Source organism: Bos indicus, chromosome 12 (genome assembly GCF_029378745.1).
Source record: "Bos indicus isolate NIAB-ARS_2022 breed Sahiwal x Tharparkar chromosome 12, NIAB-ARS_B.indTharparkar_mat_pri_1.0, whole genome shotgun sequence".
NCBI classification, from domain to species: domain Eukaryota; kingdom Metazoa; phylum Chordata; class Mammalia; order Artiodactyla; family Bovidae; genus Bos; species Bos indicus.
Window position 1 is genome coordinate 79,910,960 of NC_091771.1, and position 26,120 is coordinate 79,937,079.

Sequence of the window (26,120 nt, forward strand, 5' to 3'; positions counted from 1 at the left end):
ACAACAGAATGGGAAAGACTAGGGATCTCTTCAAGAAAATCAGAGATACCAAAGGAACATTTCATACAAAGATGAGCTCGATAAAGGACAGAAATGGTATGGACCTAACAGAAGCAGAAGATATTAAGAAGAGGTGGCAAGAATACACAGAAGAACTGTACAAAAAAGATCTTCATGATCCAGATAATCACAATGGTGTGATCACTGACCTAGAGCCAGACATCCTGGAATGTGAAGTCAAGTGGGCCTTAGAAAGCATCACTACGAACAAAGCTAGTGGAGGTGATGGAATTCCAGTTGAACTATTCCAAATCCTGAAAGATGATGCTGTGAAAGTGCTGCACTCAATATGCCAGCAAATTTGGAAAACTCAGCAGTGGCCACAGGACTGGAAAAGGTCAGTTTTCATTCCAATCCCAAAGAAAGGCAATGCCAAAGAATGCTCAAACTACCGCACAATTGCACTCATCTCACATGCTAGTAAAGTAATGCTCAAAATTCTCCAAGCCAGGCTTCAGCAATATGTGAACTGTGAACTTCCTTATGTTCAAGCTGGTTTTAGAAAAGGCAGAGGAACCAGAGATCAAATTGCCAACATCCGCTGGATCATCGAAAAAGCAAGAGAGTTCTAGAAAAACATCTATTTCTGCTTTATTGACTATGCCAAAGCCTTTGACTGTGTGGATCACAAGAAACTGTGGAAAATTCTGAAAGAGATGGGAATACCAGACCACCTGATCTGCCTCTTGAGAAATTTTTATGCAGGTCAGGAAGCAATAGTTAGAACTGGACATGGAACAACAGACTGGTTCCAAATAGGAAAAGGAGTACATCAAGGCTGTATATTGTCACCCTGTTTATTTAACTTATATGCAGAGTACATCATGAGAAACGCTGGACTGGAAGAAGCACAAGCTGGAATCAAGATTGCCGGGAGAAATATCAATAACCTCAGATATGCAGATGACACCACCCTTATGGCAGAAAGTGAAGAGGAACTCAAAAGCCTCTTGATGAAAGTGAAAGTGGAGAGTGAAAAAGTTGGCTTAAAGCTCAACATTCAGAAAACGAAGATCATGACATCGGGTCCCACCACTTCATGGGAAATAGATGGGGAAACAGTGGAAACAGTGTCAGACTTTATTTTTCTGGGCTCCAAAATCACTGCAGATGGTGACTGCAGCCATGAAATTAAAAGACGCTTACTCCTTGGAAGGAAAGTTATGACCAACCTAGATAGCATATTCAAAAGCAGAGACATTACTTTGCCAACAAAGGTCCGTCTAGTCAAGGCTGTGGTTTTTCCTGTGGTCATGTATGGATGTGAGAATTGAACTGTGAAGAAGGCTGAGCGCCAAAGAATTGATGCTTTTGAACTGTGGTGTTGGAGAAGACTCTTGAGAGTCCCTTGGACTGCGAGGAGATCCAACCAGTCCATTCTGAAGGAGATCAGCCCTGGGATTTCTTTGGAAGGAATGATGCTAAAGCTGAAACTCCAGTAGTTTGACCACCTCATGCAAAGAGTTGACTCATTGGAAAAGACTCTGATGCTGGGAGGGATTGGGGGCAGGAGGAGAAGGGGATGACAGAGGATGAGATGGCTGGATGGCATCACTGACTCGATGGACGTGAGTCTGAGTGAACTCTGGGAGTTGGTGATAGACAGGGAGGCCTAGCGTGCTGCGATTCATGGGGTCGCAAAGAGTCGGACACAACTGAGCGACTGAACTGAACCGAACTGAATCAGCTAAAGTAGCCACTTTACATTTCCTAATAATAACTCCCTGCCTGCCTTTGTATGGGTTGTATGATTTGTTTTTCTTGTCATGTTCTCCTGGATAGCACTGCCAGTATAGTTTCAAGTATAAGAGCGCAGGCTTTTGTGCCAGAGAGTTGGATTTCTCCCTGGTTTTGCTATCTCCAGCTGCTATTCTAGGATAAATTATTTTGCCTCCCCTGGCCTTTATAATGTCCCTATATTTATATTACCCTATAATGTGAGGGTAATAGTGGTGCTTAAAGTGTTTGTCAATGTCAAGTGAGATATAAACTACTTAACATGATGACCATTAACTTTTATCTATCCCTCCCGAATTTCTTTTTTTTTAATCTCTAATGATGCAAATTGTATTTCAAGGGTAGTAGAAATGATATATACTTGTTTTATTCCCGAATAACTCAACTACCTTGAGTTTTTCAACATCAACAGGTATGTTAGCTATTGGTTTGAAATTTTTTTTGTTAAAGATGTACCCTTCCATTCCTTATTGAATAATAAAATCAGATACGGATATTAAATACAACCATATGTCTTTGAAAATTACCTATTGATCATTATGAGAATTGAGTTTGAAAATTTAGAGAATTTAGCAGGGAACAAAATGATTAAAAAAAAAAAAAATCCTGCCTCCAATGAGCTTACATTTAAGTAGAAGTTAGGCAGACAAAACAGATGTGGGGCATCAAATGATGATAAATATTTTGGTGAAAAGCAAAACAGGGTGGAGGGGCTGTAGAACATCCTGGGGGTGGATGGTGGGCTAGTTGCAGTTTTAATTTGGTTGCAGAGAAGTAGATGGCAGGATGGATTAGCAGGATGGGAAGATTAACATTAGAGCAAAGGCCTGAAGGCAGAAAGGAGTGAGTCATGTGATTATCCGGAGGAAAGATCCTCTGATGAGAGGAGACAGCAAATGTAAAGCACCCAAAGTCAAGTATGCCTGGCCTGTTTGAGAAACAGCAAGAAGGCAGATACTCTTGCTTGAGAGGAGGAAGCAAACCATAGAGTAATAGAGAAGGAGTCTTGTTAGGTAGTCTCAGGACTTAGACGTTTAACCTTTGAGCAATGGGGAGACCTTGCAGGGTTTTGACAAAGCAGAGTTTGATGTGACATATGCCACAAGATCATTGGGCGCACACTATCGTAAACGCCTCAAGAGGGATAAGAGTGGAAGCTGGGAGATAAGCTGGGAGCAGAAGTCCCAGGCCTACCCTGGGACAGTCCACATTGACGAGTCAGGAAGATCAGATGGATCCAGCGAAGGAGACTGAAAAGGAAGAGCAGGGGACATGGGTGGGAAAGTAGGCAGGCGTGGCGTTCAGAGAACCAACGGAAGGTCGGAGTGTTCAACTGAATTACATCACTTGTGAGAATGACTGTCGACCGTTGAGTTTCACAATGTGGAGGTCATAGGAGACCTTGACAGGTAGTTTTCAGGAATGTTGAGTGGGAAGTAGTAGTTAAAGTTAAACTGATGAGGGTTCAAGAAAACAGAGACATCACTTTGCCAACCAAGGTCCGTATAGTCAAAGCTGTGGTTTTTCCAGTAGTCATGTATGGTTGTGAGAGTGGGACCATAAAGAAAGCTGAGCTTCAAAGAATTGATGCTTTTGAACTGTGGTGTTGGAGAAGCCTCTTGAGAGTCCCTTGGATTGCAAGGAGATCAAACCAGTCCTTCCTAAAGGAGATCAGTCCTGGGTGTTCATTGGAAGGACTGATGCAGAAACTGAATCTCTGACACTTTGGCCACTTGATGGGAAGAACTGATTCATTGGAGAAGACCCTGATGCTGGGAAAGGTTGACGGCAAGAGAAGACAGGGGCAACGGAGGATGAGATGGTTGGATGGCATCACTGACTGAATCAACATGAATTTGAGCAAACTGAGGGAGAGTGAAGGACAGGGCAGCTTGGTGTGCTGCAGTTCAGGGTATGAAGAACAGGGAAGCTTGGTGTGCTGGATTCGCAAAGAGCTGGACACGACTTAGCAACTGAACAAGAACAACGAGAAAAAACGGAAAAAGAGAAATTGGAGCCTGCAAGTACCAGCAGCTCTCAGGGTTTCTATATTTACATACATATGGTTAATGTCTTGTTTTGATTTTTTAGAAAATGTACCACTCTGCTTTTAAAGAGTATTTTTTATTTTTATATACCATTATGTTGTCTACATATCTCTGTAGTAGTTTTTGAAAAAGTGGTTTTTAAGGACTGTACAAAATTACTACTTTAAAAAAGTTAACATTTGATAGAAAACCTTGCTCAGATAGGATTGGTAAGTCTGGGAGTTAATTAGGTTGTGTGGGATTGGTGGTCCCTGGCAGTACAGAGTGCGATGGTGCAGCCTACATCTGGTCAACCCTGTAGACATGTATGCAGAGTTTCATGTAGCTTGCTTATTCTCTTCATTCATTCAGGCTAGGAAAATTGTACCATCTTTGGTTCTTTGGGCTCCTTCATCTGGCACTGAAATGTCACAGCTCTTGGTATGGTGGGACCAGCACTGGGTCAGATGTTGGGAGTCAGAAGTGTGGTCTCAGCACCACTATTGAGTATCAAGGTGGTACAACTCTTTGTGTAAAATGTTTCAACTTTTGACTTCAGTTTCCTCCTCTGAGAGATGGTGGTGGTGGATTGGATGAGTCCTCCTGAAATCTTTTTCAGTTCTGATCCTAACCGAATCTGGGGCAGATCCTCTTCTTTATGGTTTCTACTTAAACTCTCTATTTTCTCTCTTGATATTTGAGCAGAAGTTAAAGATGTGGCAAAAGGAACACTTTCACTTTGGCCTGTGATAATACTGATGAAAAGACTGCAATCAGAGCAGTTTTTAAAAATGTAGTGTTCACTTTTGTAGAGGATTACTTTGGGTGTATGGAGTCAGTGTATAACCACCACTTTGAGCTCCTGCTTAGCAGAACATATGTATCAGGTATCTTGACTGGCTGTACAGCCTGCCATCAGTTTAACTCTTTTAGTCACAGTAGCATAATGGGAAAGTACTTTCACTTGAATTGCAGTCATTGTGTCTACATTTGTACAGTATTTTCTTTCCTCATCCGGTTTCCTGATAAAATGGAGAATCAATTTTTTAGTGATTTTTTTTTTTTACCTGACAGATGCAATTATCTGCTTTTTTCTTGCTATTAAATAAGACTGTGCTTGCCTCATTTTAGATTTGTAATTCATTCACTCATTAAGTTTTCAATTAGATAATAAAAGTTTAAGGTTTTGAAATGCCATAATCAATGAAGTAAAACTGGGGAAGGAAACAGAAAAAAGTAGCCATTTGTAAATAATTCCCGAGGAAGAGCAATATTGTTGGCCACTGCATATTGACTCTTTGAATTATTTCTGAATTTAAAAGGATATATCGAATTATTAAAATTTACACCATCTGTGACAACAAATTAAAACTTATATCATACTTCTTTCATTTATGTTCTCAGATAGGCCATTTCATTATGACAAGGGAGTTGATAGTCTGATAACTATATAATTAAAAATAGTACTTTGGGTATACACTCACAAGCATACCCAGCTATATTGTGCCTTTGGAAATAGCTCTTTAATTAAGCGAAAGCACCAAGAGGAAAGAAAATGTTAATTCAGTCTTCATCCTTTAAGCTTGCCTTACTTTTTGACATCTCTCTTATATTTTCAGTTTCTTAATAAGACTGTATCTTGGATGATTTAGAAACCTGTGTGAATTTAGGCACAAAATATTAAGTGGAAAATATGTCATATTTATAGGCTTTTTGTTAAATATTACATTTTGAAATATTTTTCTTTTTTTGTTTTTCGTTGTACTACAAGAGCTGAATGGAAGACAGAATAGCCTCATTATTGCAGGAGAATGTCTCTGTTCCCTGCAATGATTCCAAAAGCTCTTGCACACTTCATCAGTATTATTGTGATTCTTTGGCTGCAGGAATATTTGGCAGCTGTTGCACCCCACTGGCAAATCCTATTCATTCTTCTCTCCCATTCACCCATTGCCATTGGAGAATTGATTTCTCTCTCCTCTACTCTAACCTTTCCCAATTCATTTTGGATTGTTCAATGTGAAACATTTTAATTTCATATCATACAGCTATTCAGCTCACAATCCCTTTTTTAACCTGTCACCAGGGTAACAGCGTAGCATGCTTTCTTTTGGCAATCAAGTTTTTATTTCATATGCTTAATGTTGCATTAAATGTTTGCATTTTGTTTAACCCCCCTTAAATACTTTGAACTCAGGATATGTTTTATAGGATAGTAAAATCCTTGATTTTGGAACTGAAACTAAATCAACACTACCACTACATTCATAATAAAATTTAAAATGATTAATTTACATAGTTCAAAAATTATTATTAAAAACCCAAGTGAGCCAATATGTGTAAGGCAATTTTCTGTAGGTGATGGAAGAATATTTGTATGTAATTGTTCAGCCTTGTTTCAGAAAAAGATTTAAAGGTGGTTTAGAGAGGTTCATTAGTTAAGTAAGAATTTAAAAGTAATGAAATTGGTGCAAATTGGAAAAATAAGCTTTTTGAAGACATTTCATGATTTTTCAGTAAAAAAATTCTCTCTGTGTATTATAGTTAGTGGACATTGAAAATGCATTGTTTATTTAGATCTTGATTCTTTGGTTTGAATAGGTTTGAATTTCTACTTATAGAGATAGCTTTTCATCTTTATCCCAATAATAGTTTCAGTAAAATTTATTCTGTGAATAAGTTTTATGAAATTTGATATATTCTAAGAAATATAAAGAAATGTATAAGAAAAGGAAAGCCAGCAACTAGTAACCCGTATTATTTGAATGCATTTTTTTCCAAAGATATTAATATAGTAGCTGTTTAAAGTATCTTTATCTTCCATTATTACACTCATTGAGGTTTTCATATTGATCAATAAGATAAACTCTGAATTAAGCTGCGTTTTTTGTTTTTTTTTTCTTTTAAACCACCTTTAAAAAAATCTTTTTATGATTTAGTGCTCTTTTTGAATTTCTGGTTTCTCACAGTGTGTCAGACTGATTTCATACTCTGAATATTCATTTGTAACTAACAACCCTGAATCTAGATAACACTGGTTTAGATGGCCAGTATCCTGACCATCTGCTTTACAGAGGTCACTTAACTTTCATCAGAGTAAACTCCTGAGTATATATTTTAATGATGATAATTTTTTACCTTCAGAATTAGAGTTGTTCGATTGTTCCAAAAATAACAAATGGTGCTCCTTGTGATAAGATGCTTGGGCTTAGAGTAATAACAAAATAGTTCCTGTGCTTTAGGGAACTTATTGGCCTGGTGAGGGGAGAGAATCTCATTTGCACGTGTGCCAATTTTCAATAAAAGGTTATAAGACATTCAAATAAACTTATACGTATGGCCCATTCACAGGATGAAAACTCAGTAGAAACTGCCCAAGAGGGGCCCAGACACTGTACTTACTATGCAATGACCTTAAATAACCTATTAAAATTATGTTTGAAGGACTGAAGGAAGTCCAGTATGAACAATTAAAGGAAATTATGGCAACCATATCTCACTTAATAGAAAATATTAATAAAAAGATAGAAATTGGTACTTCCCTAGTGGTACTTCCCTAGTGGCTAAGACTCCATCCTTCCAATCCAGGGGGCCTGGGTTTGATCTCTGGTCAGGAAACTTGAGTCCTGCATGCTACAACAAAGAGTTTGCATGCCACAACTGCGGCCTGGCACAGCCAAATAAATAAATAAATATATTTTTTAAAAGATAGAAATGATTTTTTTAAGCAAATAAAAATTCTAGAGATGAAAGTACAGTGCCCATAATGGTAAAATGAACTGAGGAATTCAATAATAGATTTGAGTGGCAGAAGAAACAATCAGCAAATTTGAAGATATATCAATCGAGGTTATCCAAAGTGAAGAACAAAAAGAAAACTGAAGAAGAATGACCAGAGCCTTGGAGATCTTGGGGACACTCAGATGTACTGGCATACATGCTGAGAGTCCCAGAAGCAGAAGAGAAGAAAGATAAAGGAGCAGAAAGACTGTTAAAAGAAATCATGGCTGAAAACATCCCAAATGAAAACCGAAATGAAAAACCTTAATCTGCACATTCAAGAAGCTTAACAAAGTCCAAGGTAGAATAAACTCAAAAAGCTCAACAGCTGCACACATCACAGTCAAAACTGTCAAAAACCAAAAAGAATCTTAAATGCAGCATGAGAAAAGGACTCATCATGTAAAAGAGATCCTCAGTAAGATTAAGGGCTCCCACCTCATTAGATACCAAGGTGTCCAGAAGAGAATGGGATGGTATATATGAAGTGCTGAAGAATTAAAAATAAATGTCAACAAAGAATTCTGTATCCAGCAAAACTAACTTTTAAACATGAAGGAGACATTAAGACATTGAAAACAAATAAGAGAAACCAAAGCTAGCAGACCTATGCAAGAAAAAGTATGAAAGGAAGTTTTTCAAGGTGAAATGAAAGTACATTTAACAGAAACGTAAATATGTATGAAGCAAAAATAGCACTGGTTAAAGATTACTACATCAGTAAATATAAAAGACAGTATAAATGTATTCTTAGTTTTAGTAATCTTTCCCCCCCTTTTCTTATTTAAAAGAATTACATAATGCAGTAATTTTAATTCTAAGTTTACAGGCGTATCATATATACAAATATAATTTGTATGACAATAAGAAGGCAAATGGTAGAGAAAACAAAGCTATTGATTGCAGCAAATTTTCTCTATGCTTTTGCAATTAAGTTAGCATTAATCCGGGCTTCCCTGGTGGCTCAGATGGTAAAGAATCTGCCTGCAGTGCAGGAGACATGCTTACAATGCAAGAGACACATCCCTGGGCCAGGAAGATCCCCTGGAGAAGGGAATGGCTACCCACTCCAGTATTTTTGCCTGGAGAGTCCCGTGGACAGAGGAGCCTGGTAGGCTGCAGTTTATGGGATCTCAGAGTCAGACATGACTGAATGACTAGCATTAATCCATACTATAGTGTTTAAATATAAGGTGCAAATTGTAATCCCTAAGGTAACCACTAAGAAAATAGCTTTAAAAAATAGTGTATGAACCATCAAGGGAGTTAAAATGGTACACTGCAAAATATCTACTTAAAAGAAGACAATAATGGAGGAATAGAAGCACAAAAAAAGATATGAAAAGCAAAAAATAAAATGGCAGATGTAAATCTTGCTTAATGAAGAAGTGTATTTAATGTAAATGGAGTAAGCACACCAATCAAGGGCAGATATTAGTATGGTGGATAAAAAAATAAGATCAAATGTAATTTCTCTACAATAGATATTCTTTGACACAAAGACACAATGTAGACTGAAGATAAAAGGATGGAGTTATCAGACGTACTATATTTGTAATACTAGTATAATTTTAAGACAGAAATTGTTACTGGAGACAGAGGGATATTTTATAATGATAGAACAGTCAATCCATGAGAAAGTTATAACAATTCTGAACATATATGTTACCTGATAATGCAGTCCCCAAGTATATGAAGCAAAACTGTGACAATTGAAATGAGAAATTAACAATTCACCAGTAATAGTTGGAGATTTGAATACTCCACTTTCAGTAGTGGATAGAACTAGGCTTGATGAACAAGAAAGTAGAAGACTTGTATAACACTATAAACCAAACAGGTCTAATATATCTATGTAGAAGAATAGAAGATACCTATATAGAAGAATACAGTCAACAGCGGAACACGCAGCTTCTCAAGTGCATGTGTAACACTTGCCACGGTAAAGCATCTCATGTGCCAGGCCATAGAACACGCCCTGATACATGTAAAGGGACTGAAATATACCAAGTATGTTCTCCAAACACAGGTGAATGAAATGACAAGTCAACAAAAAAGGAAATTTGCGAAAATTACAAATTTGTGGAAGTTAAATAATTCACTCCTAAATAACAAATGGGATGAAGAAGAAATCAAAGAAATTAGAAAAATATTTTGAAATTAAAACAAGATCAGAACATTTAAAAACTTATTATGAAATGCCTCTAGTGGTTAGAGGGACGTTTAGAGCTGTAAACACATATTGAAAAAGAAGGTCTCAGAACTTCCCTAGTGGTCCAGTGGCTAAGCCTCAGTGCTCCCGGTGCCAGGAGGCCTGGGTTCGATCCCTGGTCAAGGAACTAGATCCCGCGTGCCACAGCTAAGATCCGGTGCAGCAAAATAAATAAAATGAATTAAAAGAAGATCTCATGTCAGTCACCTCATCTTCCATTTCAGGAAGATTGGAAAAGGAGAACAAACTAAACCCAAAACAAGCAGAGAGAAGAAAGTACTAAACATTGGATAGGAAATTAATCGAAAATAGAAAAACAGTAGAGTTCAATAAAAGCAGAATTTGGTCCTTAGGCAGATCAGTGGAAATGACAAGCCTTTAGAGAGATTGACCAAGAGAAAGAGAGACTCAGATCGTTAAATTAGTGATAAAATAGGTATTGTACATACTGACCTTACAAAATTAAAAGTGTGATGAGGGAATAATGTGAATAATTATATGCCAACTTAGATAAAATGGAGAAATTTGTAGAAAGATGCAAGCTACCAACACTAACTTAAGAGAAAATAGAAAATTTGAATAGACCTGCGAGAGATTGAATTAGTCATCACAAAATTTCCTAAAAAGAGGAGCCCAGGGATAATGGCTTCACTGGTGAATTCAGTGAACTATTTAGAAAGAAATCAACTAATACTCATCTTTTATAAATTCTTCCAAAAAATACAAAAGAAGGATAGAATTTGCAACTCATTCTCCAAGGCCAGTATTATTATACTGTAATACCAAAACCAGATAAAGATGTTAGAAAAAAAGACAACTAAAGACCAGCCTCCCTCATACATGAATGCAAAAATCCTCAACAAAATCTAGCAAACTAAATTCATGAATATATAAAATGATTATGTACCATAACCAAGTGAGTTTTACCTTAGGTACACACAGTTGGCTTAACATCCAAAAATCATTCAATGTGATAAATCATATTAATGACGGGCAGAATCCACGGACTTATTTCAAGAAATGCAGAAAAAACATTTGGGAAAATCAAGCAGCCTTTCATGATAAAGCACTCAACCAATTAGGCATAGAAGGAAAGGAACTTCCTGAACCCAATGAAGGCCATCTACGAAAAATCCACAGCTAACATCATATCTATTGGCACACAATTGAATGTTTTCCTCTAAGGTCAGGAATAAGACACTGGTGTTTGTTGTTAGTTTTTCAGCATTTTCCTGGAGTTTCTGGCTTGGGCAGTTTGGCATGAAAAATTAAAGATATCAAGATGGGGAAGAAATAAACCATCTCTAATTTTGGTGACATGATCTTGTATATAGAAAATCTTAAGGAATTCACACACACACAAAAAAAAAACCGCTATTAAAATACTTTTGCAAAGTTGTGGAATATAAGAGCGGCATGTAAATATCCATTTATTTTATACAATAGGAGTGTTATGAACCAAAAATGAACAATTTTATTTTACAGTAGCAGCAAAAGGAATGCAGTACTTAAGTACAAATTTTTTTTAAAAAAAGTGTAAGATTGTATACTGAAAACTGTATAGAACAGTTGTTGAAATAAAGACAAATAAATGGATAAACATCCCACATTCATGGATCAGAAGATGAAATGATGATACACAGATTTGATGCCATCACTATAAAATCCCAGCTGTGATTTTTGCAGAAATAATCACATTCCAAAATTTATGTGAAAGTGCAAGAGATTCAGCATAACCAAAACATTCTTGAAAAAGAACAACAAAACTGGGGGGACTCATACTTCCTGATTTCAGAGCATAGTGCCAGCTTACAGTAGCGAAGACAGTGTGGCACCGGTGTAGGAGTAAACGCTGGTCAGTGGGGTACAAGTCCAGAAGTAAAATTGGGTGTACCTTCATCATAGAATCTCCACTCTTAAGATGAAGATATATTTACCCTTAAGAAACGAACACATAAGTCCTCAAAAAATATTTGTTCAAAGAATATTTATAGCAGCTTTGTTCACGAGAGCCCCAAACTGGAAACCACGCAAAGGCCCGTCAGTAAAGGGTGAACTCACTTAGTGTGCTCACGTGCAACAGAGCACTCACCACTCAGCGGCCAAAAAGAATGAACGCGTCAACGTGAACGGACCTCAGAAACATCATTTTGGGTAAAAACCACACACAGGAGTACATATTTTTTGAAGTTTATGGGGAGCTTTATAGTTGTTGGGAAGGGGCAGATTTATTGGAAAGATAAATGATGGAACTTAAGATTTTTTAATTTCACTGTATTTAAATTGTATAGTATTGAATAGCAGGTTGTTGCAACAATAGAGGAGGATTTCACGTTACTGCACCAAACAAATCATGATAATGTTGATAGTGTCTCTTAATTAGCCTTTAATGTACCAAGCACCTGTCTAATCGTTTTACACCTTTTATCTCATTTAATCAACATGCAAATTAAGTAGTCTTACTATTTTTGTCTTACTGATAAGGAAACTGATGCACAAGAAGTATAGTAACTTGTGAAGGTCATGTAACTTAAAAAATTATTGATTGGGTTCTTTTGTGACTGTGCTGGGTCTTTGTTGCTGCGTGGGCTTTTTCTCTAGTTGTGGCGAGTGGGGCTACTCTCTAGTTGCAGTGCAGAGGCTTCTCGTTCCAGTGGGTTCTCTTGCTGCAGAGCACAGCTCTAGGACACATGGGCTTCAGTAGATGAGGCACGTGGGCTCAGTAGTTGCGGCTCCCGGGCTCCAGAGCCCAGGCTCAATAGTTGCAACACATGGGCTTAGCTGCTTCATGGCGTGTGAGATCTTCCCAGATCGGAGATCCACCCCATGTCTCCTGCACTGGCAGGTGGATTCTTCTTCACTGAGCCACCATAGAGGCCCAGGTCATGTAGTGATCCGTCAGACGCTGCAGGAGTGATGGCTATACACTATCAGCATTGTCTTCCTCACTAATTGTACCTAGAGATCAGACTTAGAACCATAAAGCCTTACTGGTGAAAGAAAAAAATAGAGTTTGCATAATATTAAAATATACTTAAGATTATAAGTAATGTGGTTCATTTCTAGATTCAAGTGTCATTTGTGCAGTTATTTGTATCGCTAATGCAGCTGGACTTGGGGATATTCTCTAACTCCTTCTAGGCACGATTTTGTGATACACGTTCTCCTCCACAGTCTCCTATATTCTCACGTACACATTTTAAATTGCATACAGGCAGAGTTCTGTTCCTCCACTATGACAAGTTCTAGCTTTGAAGAGGTTCTCTGAAAACGCTGCTTTTATCTTTCTTCTGCAGCAATGAACTTTAATGTTGGAGTGTTGTAAGTTCTCACATAATAAGGCTTAGATTTTTGTTTGGTTTGGCAGTAGACTTCTGTTTAAAATTCTTTTAATCTGTTCATTCCGTGCTTTTTCATATTCATTGTGATGGCTGATGGCTCTGTGAAGAATTTTATGTGAATTTATCACACTAATAAAACTTTTATTTGTGACTCTTCCTCCATCCCAACTTGCTAAAAGTGGGCTTTTCAGCAGATTGTTGGATTTTTGTCTTTTTCGGTTTCCTTTCTTTTTTTTTTTACCCCCCTCCCCCGGAGGAAATAAGACACAATTCATATGCTAGATCTAAAGTTTCATTAAAATTGCTTATGCCCTGTCTCAGGCATTTTAAGTGGGCCATCTGTCTAAACATCTCTCTCCTGTTTTTTTCTGATCATTTCCTCGACTTATTCATGAGCCATGGGAGGGCTCCTTTGTAGTCTCCATGTAACTGGTTCTGTCTACCCCCACTGAATACATCTATGTGCTTGCATAACATATCTTTTCACCGTGCTGGAAATTCTCTGAACTTGGTGCAGATGAATGGCCCACTTTTCTGAAGGCCTTTTTCTTCCTGCAAAGACTTGTATGCAGAAGCTGACCTCCGCGGCCGCGGAATGCTGCATATTATTCTTGATCATTTTACAGACCACCCACTGTGAAAGTTATGATGAAGGGTCGCGTAATGATTCTTTGAGCACTAACATTGTTTTAACTCAGTGTTTCAGTCCTAAATAGGTAATGGCACAATGGCAAACCAGCGTTTCTGAGTGTGTGATAGTATGGTTTTGAGATGCTTATGATCCTTGATAACAAAAGATGCTACTCGTTATGTTTACACGAAGCCTGCTGTAACAAATGACATGCAGTACTAACATGCTTGACTTAGTATTACTTGCACCTTTTTGAGTAAAAAATATTCCAGTAAATTTAAATGTTGTACCATTAACATTTGTGACGGTCAGCTGACAGCTTTTACCATAAAATGTAGGATAATTTAGTTTTATTGAGCATACGCATTCTTACTAGCAGATGAGAATGAAAGTGGACAGGTCTGGGTAAGAGCTGTTATTTGATTTGCTTTGTGAGTAGCTGTTTATATGAATTCCTTTTTACTGTTTTGTGTGTTTGTTTTTGAAGTAGTAGCTTAAATGATATCAGCTTTCCAGTTACCTAATAAGTCACCCAGATGAAATTTTTCATCAAATGGCAATCTCTTTCACCAGACATATAGATCAGGAAAGGAGACTGTTTTCTGCGTATCATTATTGTGATGACTTGAGTAAAGCTCTAAGACTCTGCCCTGCTCCACCTTTTCAGAGAACTGTTCATAAAGTCCTCTTTCAGACTGTTTTGAATTTCATGAAGAAATATAATTTTTTTTCTAAAATTTAAAATATAACTTTTTCAGTGATTATTACCATTATGAACATGTTTGTGCTGGTGGAGTTAATATCAGTATTTTATTTTGAAGTAATTATTGTTAATGTGGTTTCAATAATTTTGCGTAAATAGAACACATATGCTTTCAGGTTGGTATGTATTACTATCTTTATAGTTTATACTTTATAGTTACAGATTATTTCCATTGCAGAACTTATTGATATTTACATTGGGCCTGTATGCTCCCAAACCCATCCATTTTATTTAAAACCAAAACAAAACTATTTTAAAACTTACTCAGAGCCAGAAGGAATCTTAACAAATTTTGTTTGTAGAAGAGTGAACTCCTGTAAAGAGATTCCACTGTTTGACCCTGTGTTCTTAGTGTCTCAAGGTCTTGCTTTCACAGAGGAGCCTCTTTGCTACATTGTTAGAGAACTGCTGCTTCAGGCGTCGTACGTGAGCTCAGCAGCAGCAGCAGCCTCCCCTGTCACCTCACTGTCCCTGCTCTGATCCTTCGTACGTGAGCTCAGCAGCAGCAGCAGCCTCCCCTGTCACCTCACTGTCCCTGCTCTGATCCTTATTTTAAAGCGTGGAAGTTTTGGCTCCAAAGGATCAGATGAGTTCCCTGTAACAATGCTAGTAGGATGAACATGCTGAGATGAGACCCTCAGCCTTTTAACTCAAAGAGCCTCTGCACGCTCTGCAGGTCCCTCTCGGGGCAGGTTCCAACATGTATGAAACATGTGGATCCAAAGAAAACAACAGAAAAATAAATAGCAGTTAGATTCTGAAGAGCAGCAACGACATCTCGCCACCATCCATAAGGTTGCTTTCCGTGGAAGACGTGTCCTGCTTTTGAAGAGGATGCCAGGATGAGCAGCTTCCCAAGATGCCTCTGGAAACAGAGGCACCACATTTACTGGAAAGAGTTACTGGGCCTCTGCATTGTGAAAAATTTTAAGCATAAAAAATACTTTGGCCACCTGATGCCAAGAACTGACTCATTGGAAAAGACCCTGGTGCTGGGAAAGATTGAAGGTGGGAGAAGGGGACGACGGAGGATGAGGTGGTTGGATGGCATCGCCAACATGATGGACAAGAGTTTGAGCAAGCTCCAGGAGCTGGTGATGGACAGGGAAGCCTGGCGGGCTGTAGTCCATGGGGTCGCAAAGAGTCAGACACGAATTCTGACTCTTTGCGACCCCATGGACTGCAGCCCGCCAGGCTTCTCTGCCCATGGGGATTCTCCAGGCAAGAAGACTGGAGTGGGTTGCCATTTCCTTCTCCATAGGCCTAGAGGTGGGATAATATGAAATATTTATTATGAAACATTTCTAATAATAAAATGAACACTTGCCTGCATTATTTAATTTTATCCTCAACACACTGTGACCCAGACACTATTACTGTCTCAATTTTATACATAAGGAAACAGACTTTTCTGGAGGTCACAGCTGATTAATGACAGAGCTGGGTTTTCTTCTGTCTTCTCGAGTCACTGGATCCAGAGTTTGTAACCACTGTGGTTAGTTCTCCTGCTCGTGTCAGCTTAGCTCAGTTTGTTTTGTGAAGCAATTTAAGGCCTTGCCCCAGTCAGATATACAAGTCAGGGAATAGTCAAAAATAAATACAGAGTGGGGCCTTCTTTTATTTTAAGGAACTTGACTGATAGTTGGTTGATTAAGGTTTGAGTGTGTGTGCTAAGTTGTTTCAGTCGTGTCCGACTCTTTGTGACCCAATGGACTGCAGCCCTCCAGACTCCTCTGACCATGGGATTTTCCAGGCAAGAATGCTCAAGTGGGTTGCCATGCCCTCTTCCAGGGGATCTTCCTGACCGAGGGGTCGAACCCGTGTGCCTTGCATCTCCTGCATTGGCAGGTGGGTTCTTTACCACTAGCTGCGTTGAAGTTTGTCTTGATGTAAAGTAGAAAACTACACAACAGTCCTGAGCAGGACAGTGATCCAGTTATGGCAGATAGCAGGTTCCAGAAAGCTAGGTTGCATAGTAGTCTGTCATTGTGATACTCCTTGGTGGGGGGGGACGGATGGGGGTGTTGACCTCATTTGAAGGTGAGCACCGTGAGGTCACCCCCGTAGTCTCAGGCAGCCAAGTGGAGCCTGGGAGCTCGAGTTTCTCCTTTGGCAGCTGGTGCTGTGTCCCTGGGGAGATGGGCTTGGCACCTAGTGGGTGCTCCTCTGATTCGTGCTCACCTCCACCGTTGGCCCTCCTGCCCCAGCCTGCACTGCGGTTTGGGGATAGAAAAGTAAGGCATGATCTTGGGCTTTTAGAAGCTCACAGGCCAGTGGGTGAGACAGGCATAAACAAGTGCCCAGTGGAAAAGATGCCCGGAGGCCAAGATGGGTCGCAGAGTGCCCCTCCTCCTGCTGCTCCTCCAGCTCCTCCTGGCTGCCATATGCCTCCATGTGCCTTCTCTCTCTTCCTCCTCCCCTGTGGGACCCTGTTGTTCTTTCAAGTTCTCATGCGTGAAGCTCTATCCTCTCAAACAGCCCTCTTCAAATGGCCAAAAAATAGTTTTCCAGACCTACAGTGTGCATTATTCTTGATTTGTTGATGCATTTTTAAAAACTTTTCTTTAACTTTCATCTGTGTAGTGTTAAAAACATTTCCTTCATCTCCAAAAAAATAATTCAGTAAAGAGTGTGCTGAATACAAATATTCACCTAAACTATTAATCATCCTCCGTTAGACATTGTGACTAGAGATGATTTGATTCTAGTCACAGTTTTTGTGGCTTTTTTTTTTTTTTTAATTGACTACACAGAGACTCCTTTGAAATTCAGAGGATGTTAAAGTATTGGCCTGCAACATATTTTTAGAACTAAAACTTAAGGCAGAGTCTGGATACTACATGCTTAGTGCTTAGTCAGTATAAATAATGCAAATATGCCTTATTTAAATGAGGTTAATTCAGAAATCATTAAAATTTTGTTAGCTTAAAAAATTGGGAGAAACATTTGTATTCTGAAATGTTTGTTTGTCTTAGGCTGCTTGTCCCAATTTTTCTGGAGTGTGTACCATTCATCATCACAAGAAAAGACCTGTGTGCTAAAATTAGCATCATTGATGTTGTTTTCTCACCCAGACAAACAAACAAACGAAAAACTGAAACCAAATACATGGACAAAAGGCAGCTTTTGGAAATGATAGCTATGTTTTATTACCTTGATTGTGGTGAGATAACATGAGTGAATGAATATGTCCAAACTCATCAAATACATGTGCAGTTTTTTGCATACAAATTTAACTCAAGCTGGAGAAAGGAAAACATTAGTATTATAAGGTTTTAAAAATAGTCTTGATAAGTAACCAAATACTGAAAACAAAATAATGCTTAAAGAAGGTTAAATTTTGAAGGAATGTAAAAAATTAGGCAACTCAGATTCATAGAATAGATGATGGTACCACAATTTCCGCAGAATGACTGTTGTTGTCTTTGGAGTGTTTTTGTGTGCTAGTTTTTGCTTTTCATCTGTCTAGTTTGCATTTTGGAGAAGGCAATAGCACCCCACTCCAGTACTCTTGCCTGGAAAATCCCATGGCTGGAGGAGCCTGGTGGGCTGCAGTCCATGGGGTCACTGAGGGTTGGACACGACTGAGCGACTTCACTTTCACTTTTCACTTCCATGCATTGGAGAAGGAAATGGCAACCCACTCCAGTGTTCTTGCCTGGAGAATCCCAGGGACGGGGGAGCCTGGTGGGCTGCTGTCTATGGGGTCACACAGAGTCGGACACGACTGAGGTGACTTAGCAGCAGCAGTTTGCATTGTAAGCCTTTTTTCCAAGAATAGAACCTTTTGAAATGTTCTGGAATACAGTGTTTGGCAGTTTTACTCTGCACACTTAATGTCAAAGGAAAATCAGTTTACTCAGAATAATATAAAATTATTAACTCTATCTTTTTTTTCAACTTCAGAGTGCCTATTGTAAAACCACAAGTGGCTAGCTGGGAGCTCTCAGTGAAACTGCATGACGAAATTCATACTGTCGTAGTATCCAGCAGTGGGCCAACATTCTCCGTGAGTTTTATTTTTTTTTAATTTTTGACTATCTTGAAATTATCTATGAATATTTACAACAATTTTAGCACATTCCACGAGTCTCATCTTTTGCATCTACAACATAGGTGTGTTTCTGTTTTCATCTTCTTTAGGAAGCTGAATGGAAATGAAATTTTTGTCTCTTATGTTAATGAGGAAATGTATGCCCAGACTTAGCCACATTCTAAATCCACTTCCTGTTACCTGATTTATTTTTCTGTTGTTACTGAGAAGGAATACTTCTGCCTTTGTTATAGAGAAGAGCATCTTTAACCATAATTCCAAATATATGATAGATCTGTTTCTTTTAAGACAAGTAACTTGAAGCCTCATGTAACATTTTCTTGAGATTTCATGTTGTTGGACATGCTTTATGCTGAATTTACCTTACAGTGACATTCTTTTTGTTTAGAAGTCTTTAACCCCTTGAGTCATACCCATGAGAGAACTGCTTTAGTTTCAGTCTGGTCTGAACTGAACACTGTTCCAGAAGATTTATACCATGGTATGAATGACATGTTTCGATCCTGTGATTTAAATTGCCAGAAAAATACCATAAAGAGTTACTATTTTATTATTTATTTATTTAGGCCACATGGCTTGTGGGATATTAGTTCCCTGACCTTGGATTGAATCTGGGCCCTGGCAGTGAAAGTGCTAAGTCCTAATCCCTGGACCGCCAGGGAATTCCCAGGAGTAACTATTTTAACTTGGGTCCTTTTTAACTTTCAGCATGAACCACAGAAGCTGCTACATAGTTACATGGTTAGTATAATGAATGTTATATGTTGATTATATATATTATATGTGTTAGTATAATGAATGTTGTATGTTGATTATACATATTATATATGTTAGTATAGTGAATGTTGGGCTTCCCAGGTGGTGCTGGTGTTAGAGAACCTGCCTACCAATGCAGGCGACTTGAGAGATGCAGGTTCAATCCCTGGGTTGGGAAGTTCCCCTGGAGGAGTGCATGGCAACCCATTGAAGTATTCTTGCCTGGAGAATTCCATGGACAGAGGAGCCTGGCGGGTGGCAGTCCATAGGGTCACAGAGAGTTGGACATGACCGAAATGACTTAGCACGCATGCACATAATGAATATTAATGTATATTTCTCTTCTCATGGCTAAGTTGCACTGAGATGTCATTTTACTGGGTGGGGGAGGAAATGACTTTTCATCAAAAAATTTAAACCAGATATGAAAATCAAAATTATGTAATTTCATTGAAAACAGTCCTTGGAGAGGCTTGAGATATATGGTAGATTCTTATCCCAGGTGGAAAAATAGTTCAAGTAAGAATTAATGAGAATTCATTTAATCAGCAAATACTTACTGCATGCCTACTGTGTACTAGATAAGTGTAAGGCTGTTACACTGGAGAAGGTGACATTTTTATGTGATAGTCACAAGTAAATGAGATTAATTCCTGAGTTAAGGTTGGTCTCCTTGGTTGTCTTTCTTTTTCTTTTTTTTTAATTGGAATATAATTATTTTGCAGTGTTATGTTAGTATTCTTGCTTATCTTTAAATTTTGTGATTCATCTATATGCCAGAATTGCTAAAGCATTTGTTACTAAAAGATATTTCACTCAACTGTCTTAAAACAAAAACTGTGATGGAATTAAACCATGTTCTTGTATTTTGTGATGAACTTATATGATTCTTTATATTTCTCCTTTCTATATGATCATTTGAAAAATAACTCTGTAAGTGGACACTTAACTATGCATCAAATTGAGTAGCAAATTATATGTGTTGAATATTAAAAGATAATGTAGTATAGTATTTTCCTAGGGGAAGGTTAGCTTTGCAAAAATGTAGACCTTAGCATAATTTTCAGTTCTGTACTGAGTCACCACTGAAGTGTTACTGTTAATCTGATACAGTGTTTTTCTAAGCGGTGCCTTGCCTTAATAAGAAAACTGCCCAGCTTATGTCTATGAGTTGTTATTTCTCTATGCTTGTTTCAGATTCCATGTTGGAAAGCTATAGATCATTGGCACAGTTCAAGTGATATCTGTCGAGTTTTCGTTGTAGAATTATCCCATTTTACTTTTCAGCTCATGATGTGTTTAAAAAACCCATCAAAATTAATGCATTAAAAATTTCCCTGGAAAACATCCACCTTGATATATAGTACAAAAACTACTTCCTGTATGTATTGGCTTAGCTACTATCAGAAGCATCAGGCATAATAAAAATTGAGCATTCCTGATAGTATATCCCTTTTTCCTGACCATATTTGGATTGAGCTTCATTTAGCGTCAGTGTTATGAAAGGAGACAAGTTGAATAGTGTGCAGTAAGTAAAGGCTTTCATTGGTATTAGATTTTAATAGAGGGGAACTCCTGCTTTTAGAGTCTCAGAAGGGAGAGTTGTGACCATTTACTTGTTTTTCTAGATCACCCTCTGCCACATCAGTAGGAAATTAGCCAAGAGGTGACAGTCTAGGTTAATGACCCAAGAGGTAATACATATTTGTTTTCCTTACAGTAATGTGTTCGTGTTTTCTGAAAGTCTTTTATTTAATTAAAAAATTTTTTTAAATAATAAGATATTCAAATGAGGAAAATATAGCAAATTTACAAATCTCTATGTAGGTCGCCTATTAAAAAAAAGAAAAAAGTAGTAGATACAGCTAAATCTCTTCTCTACATCATCCCATTCTGCTCTCTTCTTCTCTAGAGATGACATCATTCGTGAAGGTACCATGTGTCTTTCTTGTACATGTTGTTACAGTTTCAGTGTGCCATAATAATAATGAAATATTTCATGTACCATAATAATGATGAAAAAGAAAGATGTGAAAAATATATATATCAATACTTAATGATATCATTTATGTAAGATTTTAAAATGCACAAAGCAAAACAATTCCATTTACAATAGCATCAAAAAGAGTAAGATACTTATTAATAAACTTAAACATAGAGGACAAAGACTTGCACACTGGAAAATATAAAATGTTGCTGAAATAAATTAAAGAGGACACAAATAAATGGAAAGCCATCTCATGTTCATGGATTTGAAGACTTAATGTATGCTATAATGTCAATATACTCAAAGCATATAGATTCAATGTCATCCCTATCAAAATCCCAACAGAATTTTTGCAGAAATAGAAAAAAATCCAGAAATTCATATGGAATCTCAGGGATCCCCCAATAGTTAAAACAATGTTGAAAAAAGAAGAACAAAAGTTGGAGAACTCGCACACTTCCTGATATCAGATTTTATTTTAAAACTACAGTAATCAAAACAGCATGAACACCAGTAAGACAGCACACAGACCAAGAGAATAGAGAGCCCAGAAATAAACCCGTGGATAAGTGATCGAGTGATTTTTGACAGGAGTGCTAAGATCATTCCATAAGGAAAGGACAGTCTTTTAACAAATAGTACTGAGAAAAATTGGATATCCACATGCCAAAGAATGAAATTGGACCTTTTACCTTACTCCTTATGCAAAAGGAGTTCAAAATGTATTAAAGACCTAAATGAAAAAACTAGGACTTCAAACTCTTAGGGAAAAATAGTCATTACATTGGACTTGATAATTTCTTGGTTATGACATCTGAAACATAGGCAACAAAAGAAAAATAGGTAAGTTAGAGTGCGTCAGCATTTATAACTTTTGTGCATCAAAATCAGCGAACGGAAAGGCAGTGCACGGAATGAGAGAAAATATTTGCATATGCAGGATACATTTGCATATTACTCAGAAGGCAGTGGCACCGCACTCCCGTACTCTTGCCTGGAAAATCCCATGGACAGAGGAGCCTGGTGGGCTGCAGTCCATGGGGTCGCTACAAGTCGAACACGACTGAGCGACTTCACTTTCACTTTTCACTTTCATGCATTGGAGGAGGAAATGGCAACCCACTCCAGAATTCTTGCCTGGAGAATCCCAGGGATGGGGGAGCCTGGTGGGCTGCCGTTTATGGGGTCGCACAGAGTCGGACACGACTGAAGTGACTTAGCAGTAGCAGCAGCAGAATATATAGACTAACTTACAGATGCAATCTATTTTAAACATGGGCAAAGGACTTATTACAAAGTTAAAAATATCTACATTAGTAGATAAATAAAAGAATTATTAAGAAAGAAACAATTAGCAGGCAGTATAATGGAGTGATTTGGACACTATGTTGTGATTTGGTGTTAAGAGCTATCTGCTCTTAGGAAATTAATTCCTCTAAATTTCAGTTTCCTCCTCTGTCAAATGGAGATAAAGTATAATGTCTTTCAATTGGATAGAGTGAAATGATATATTTAAAGAGCTTGGAATGTTGTCCAGAACAAATTAAATGTTGGTTGTTAGTAGTGCTAAAAGTACTGCAATAAAAATCTAAATTATTACCAAAAATAAAGTGAAATAAATAAAAATGGGCAATGAACTTGAATAGACATTTCTTTAAAGAAGATACACAGATGACCAATAAACATGTGAAAAGATGCTTGACATCACTAATCATCAAGGAATCACAAATCAGAACTATAACTGGAGGCCAATTCATAGCAGTTAGGATGGCTACTATCAAACAAAGCTCCAGAAAATAGTAAGTGTTGGCGAGTATGAATGAAACTGGAACCCTTGTGCACCGTTCATGCAGCTGCTGTGGAAAACAGTACTGTGGTTTATGTAAAAGTTAAAAGTTGATAAGATCTGGCAATTCCACTGCTGGGTGTTTATCCCAGATGATTGAAAGCAGGATCTTGAAGAGATATTCGCACACTCATCTTTAGCAGTCTTAGTCACAATAGCCAAGAAGTGGAACCAACCCAAGAGTCCAGTGCCAAGTGAATGGATAAGCAAAGTATATACGTAAAATGAAATGTTATTTAACCTTTAAACGGAAGAAAGTTCTGACACATTTTATCAGACTTCATACAAATGTGATACAGACTTTGGCCCCCTCATGCGAAGAGTTGACTCATTGGAAAAGACCCTGATGCTGGGAGGGATTGGGGGCAGGAGGAGAAGGGGACGACAGAGGATGAGATGGCTGATTGCATCACTGACTCGATGGACGTGAGTTTGAGTGAACTCTGGGAGTTGGTGATGGACAGGGAGGCCTGACATGCTGCGATTTCATGGGGTTGCAAAGAGTCGGACACGACTGAGCGACTGAACTGAACTGAACTGCAAATCAGTATTTTACTGAAAAACTTTTCAGTAGGGAGGATGAAAATTTGGGGAAATAAAGCAAGCAGTGAAAAAGCAGTAAAAGATATTTTATATATCTTAGGTTTTTATTCTAATGCTGAATATGAGTCAAAATGAATAGCATCATTAAGAAGAAAAGAACCTGATACGTACAAGGCTGAGATATTATTTTGGTTATTAAGGTGATAAACTCATATATGTAAAAACCAAATTTCGTTTATAGTATTTTCATGACTGCCTTCTGGATTCCCAGGATGTTTCCCATTTCTCTTTTATTCTGCATAATACAAAACTAGAAAATACTCATGTGTTGATGTTAAAGATAATGGACTTAAATTCAGAAGAATGAAGTTGGGTCCCTACCTCATATTGAATGGACTTAAATAAAGAAAAATGTCAGAGTACTCTTGGCATGATGAAACTTAGCTTGGAAATTTGGGTTTCCCAAGGATGTAAAAATGAACACTGTACATGCTCTAAAAAATCTTTTTTGCCCAGTATTTCATGTTAACTACTAATAAACTGTTCCCTGGGTGGCTCAGTGGTAAAGAATCCACCTGCCAGTGCAGGAGATGCAAGAGTCATAGGTTTGATTCCTGGGTCAGGAAGATCCCCTGGTGCAGGAAATGGTAACCTACTCCAGTGTTCTTGCCTGGAAAATTCCCTGGATAAAGTAACCTGGCAGGCTACAGTCCATGGGGTTGCAAAGAGTGGGACCCAACTGAGCACACACGGCACTAATAAACTAGAAAAAAGTTGTAGTGTTCCTATTGAATTAGAGATTCTTTGTTACAGTGAATGACTGATAGAAATTTTTCTACGGACCTTGTGAAATGCTTCTTAAGAATAATCAGAATCCTTAGAGTATTGAATTTTGTCATATCAATGCAATTTTTATGTTAATGTTTATAAAGAAAAATCTAAATGATCTAAAATAACATTAAATATTAAGATCAAGAAAAAAAGCACTTTTGTTTTTAAAACTTTTTTCAGTTTATTTTCCTAAATGAGATTTTTTTTTTTTTTTTGCTTCTTATATACAGGTCAAAACTTAACTTTTTGATAGGCGTAAAACTTTGCTACAATTTTAAATTGTGGTCACAATCCTTTCTTTCTTTTAATTTCAAGTATGTTTTGTATTGATAAAATTTATACTAAAAGTTAAATGGCAAAGATTCATTTCTGGAACAGCAGCAAACTAACTATAATTGCTGAATATTATTAAAAAAATCTCTATTTACAGAATTATATGCTGTTGTATGTCAAAAATTCTGCAAAAGCCATTTAGAAACTGCCACAAATAATACAACAGGTTTAGCAAGGGTACAGGAAACAAAATATATAAAAATCAATAGTATTTCTACTCATTTTCAATGAGCACTCCAAAAATAAAATTATGAAAACAATTTCATTAACAAAAGCATCCAAAGAATAAAATACATAAGAGTAAATTTAGTAAAAGAAGTGCAATACCTATACTGTGAAATCTTCAAGCTATTGAAAATTCATGAATCTAAGTGACTTAGTTCATGAATTGAATGACTTAACATTATAAAGATGGCAGTACTTCCCAAATTGGTCTACAGATTAAACATAATTTTTATCAGAATCCAGGCTTTATTTTTGTCAGAAATTGATGCTGACATTCAAGCTAATACTAACACTCAAATAGAAACGTAAAGAATCCAGAATAGACCTTATAATTTTGAAAAAGAGAATACAGTTGGAGAACTCACTTCCTCCTTTCAAAACTTATAAAATTGTCTTGAAATCAAGACCATGCAGTATTTGCATAAAGAAACTTACAGATCAATCAGTAGAATAGAATTGAGAATCCAGAAGTCCATAAATGTATGGTCAAGTGATTTGTGACAAAGGTCCCAAAATTATTCAGTAGGAAAAGAATAACCTTTTTAACAAGTAGTGCTGGAACAATTAGGTATCCATGTATAAGAAGAATGAAGTTAGGTCCCTACCTCATATTGAATTGATATAACAAAATCCCACATGGATTAAAGATGTGACATATGAAAGATAAAGCAACAAAACTCTCAGGAGAAGACACAGGAGTACATCTTCGTGACCTTGCACGTAGCATTGGGTTCTTAGATTTGACCCAAAAGCACAAGCATCAAAAAAAAATTTTTTGATGCTTGTCAAAATTTAAAACACTGCTTCAAAAAATACTAGCAAGAAATTGAAAGGACAAACCACAGAGTGAAAAAAATATTTTCAAATAATATATCCAGCAAAGCACTTGCATTTAAAATACGTAAAGAACAGTTAATACTAAAGACAATAATAAAACTTAATAATAATGACAATGTAGTATAAAAATAAGCAAAGAACCTAAACAGACATTTCT

The 26,120-nt window shown here is 37.4% G+C and overlaps 1 protein-coding gene across 5 annotated transcripts in view; it reads left to right on the top strand.

The window, feature by feature from the left end:
- PCCA (propionyl-CoA carboxylase subunit alpha) overlaps nt 1–26,120 on the top strand; it is a 360,640-nt gene that overhangs the window by 218,797 nt on the left and 115,723 nt on the right. For 3 of the 5 annotated variants that reach the window (XM_019971675.2, XM_070799925.1, XM_070799926.1), the window contains 2 exons: nt 18,458–18,560; nt 19,314–19,346. In XM_019971675.2, coding sequence (XP_019827234.2) covers nt 18,458–18,560; nt 19,314–19,346 — 136 coding nt within the window. The remainder of the gene's footprint in view (nt 1–18,457; nt 18,561–19,313; nt 19,347–26,120) is intronic. The other 2 variants (XM_019971676.2, XM_019971677.2) reach the window with 1 other exon arrangement.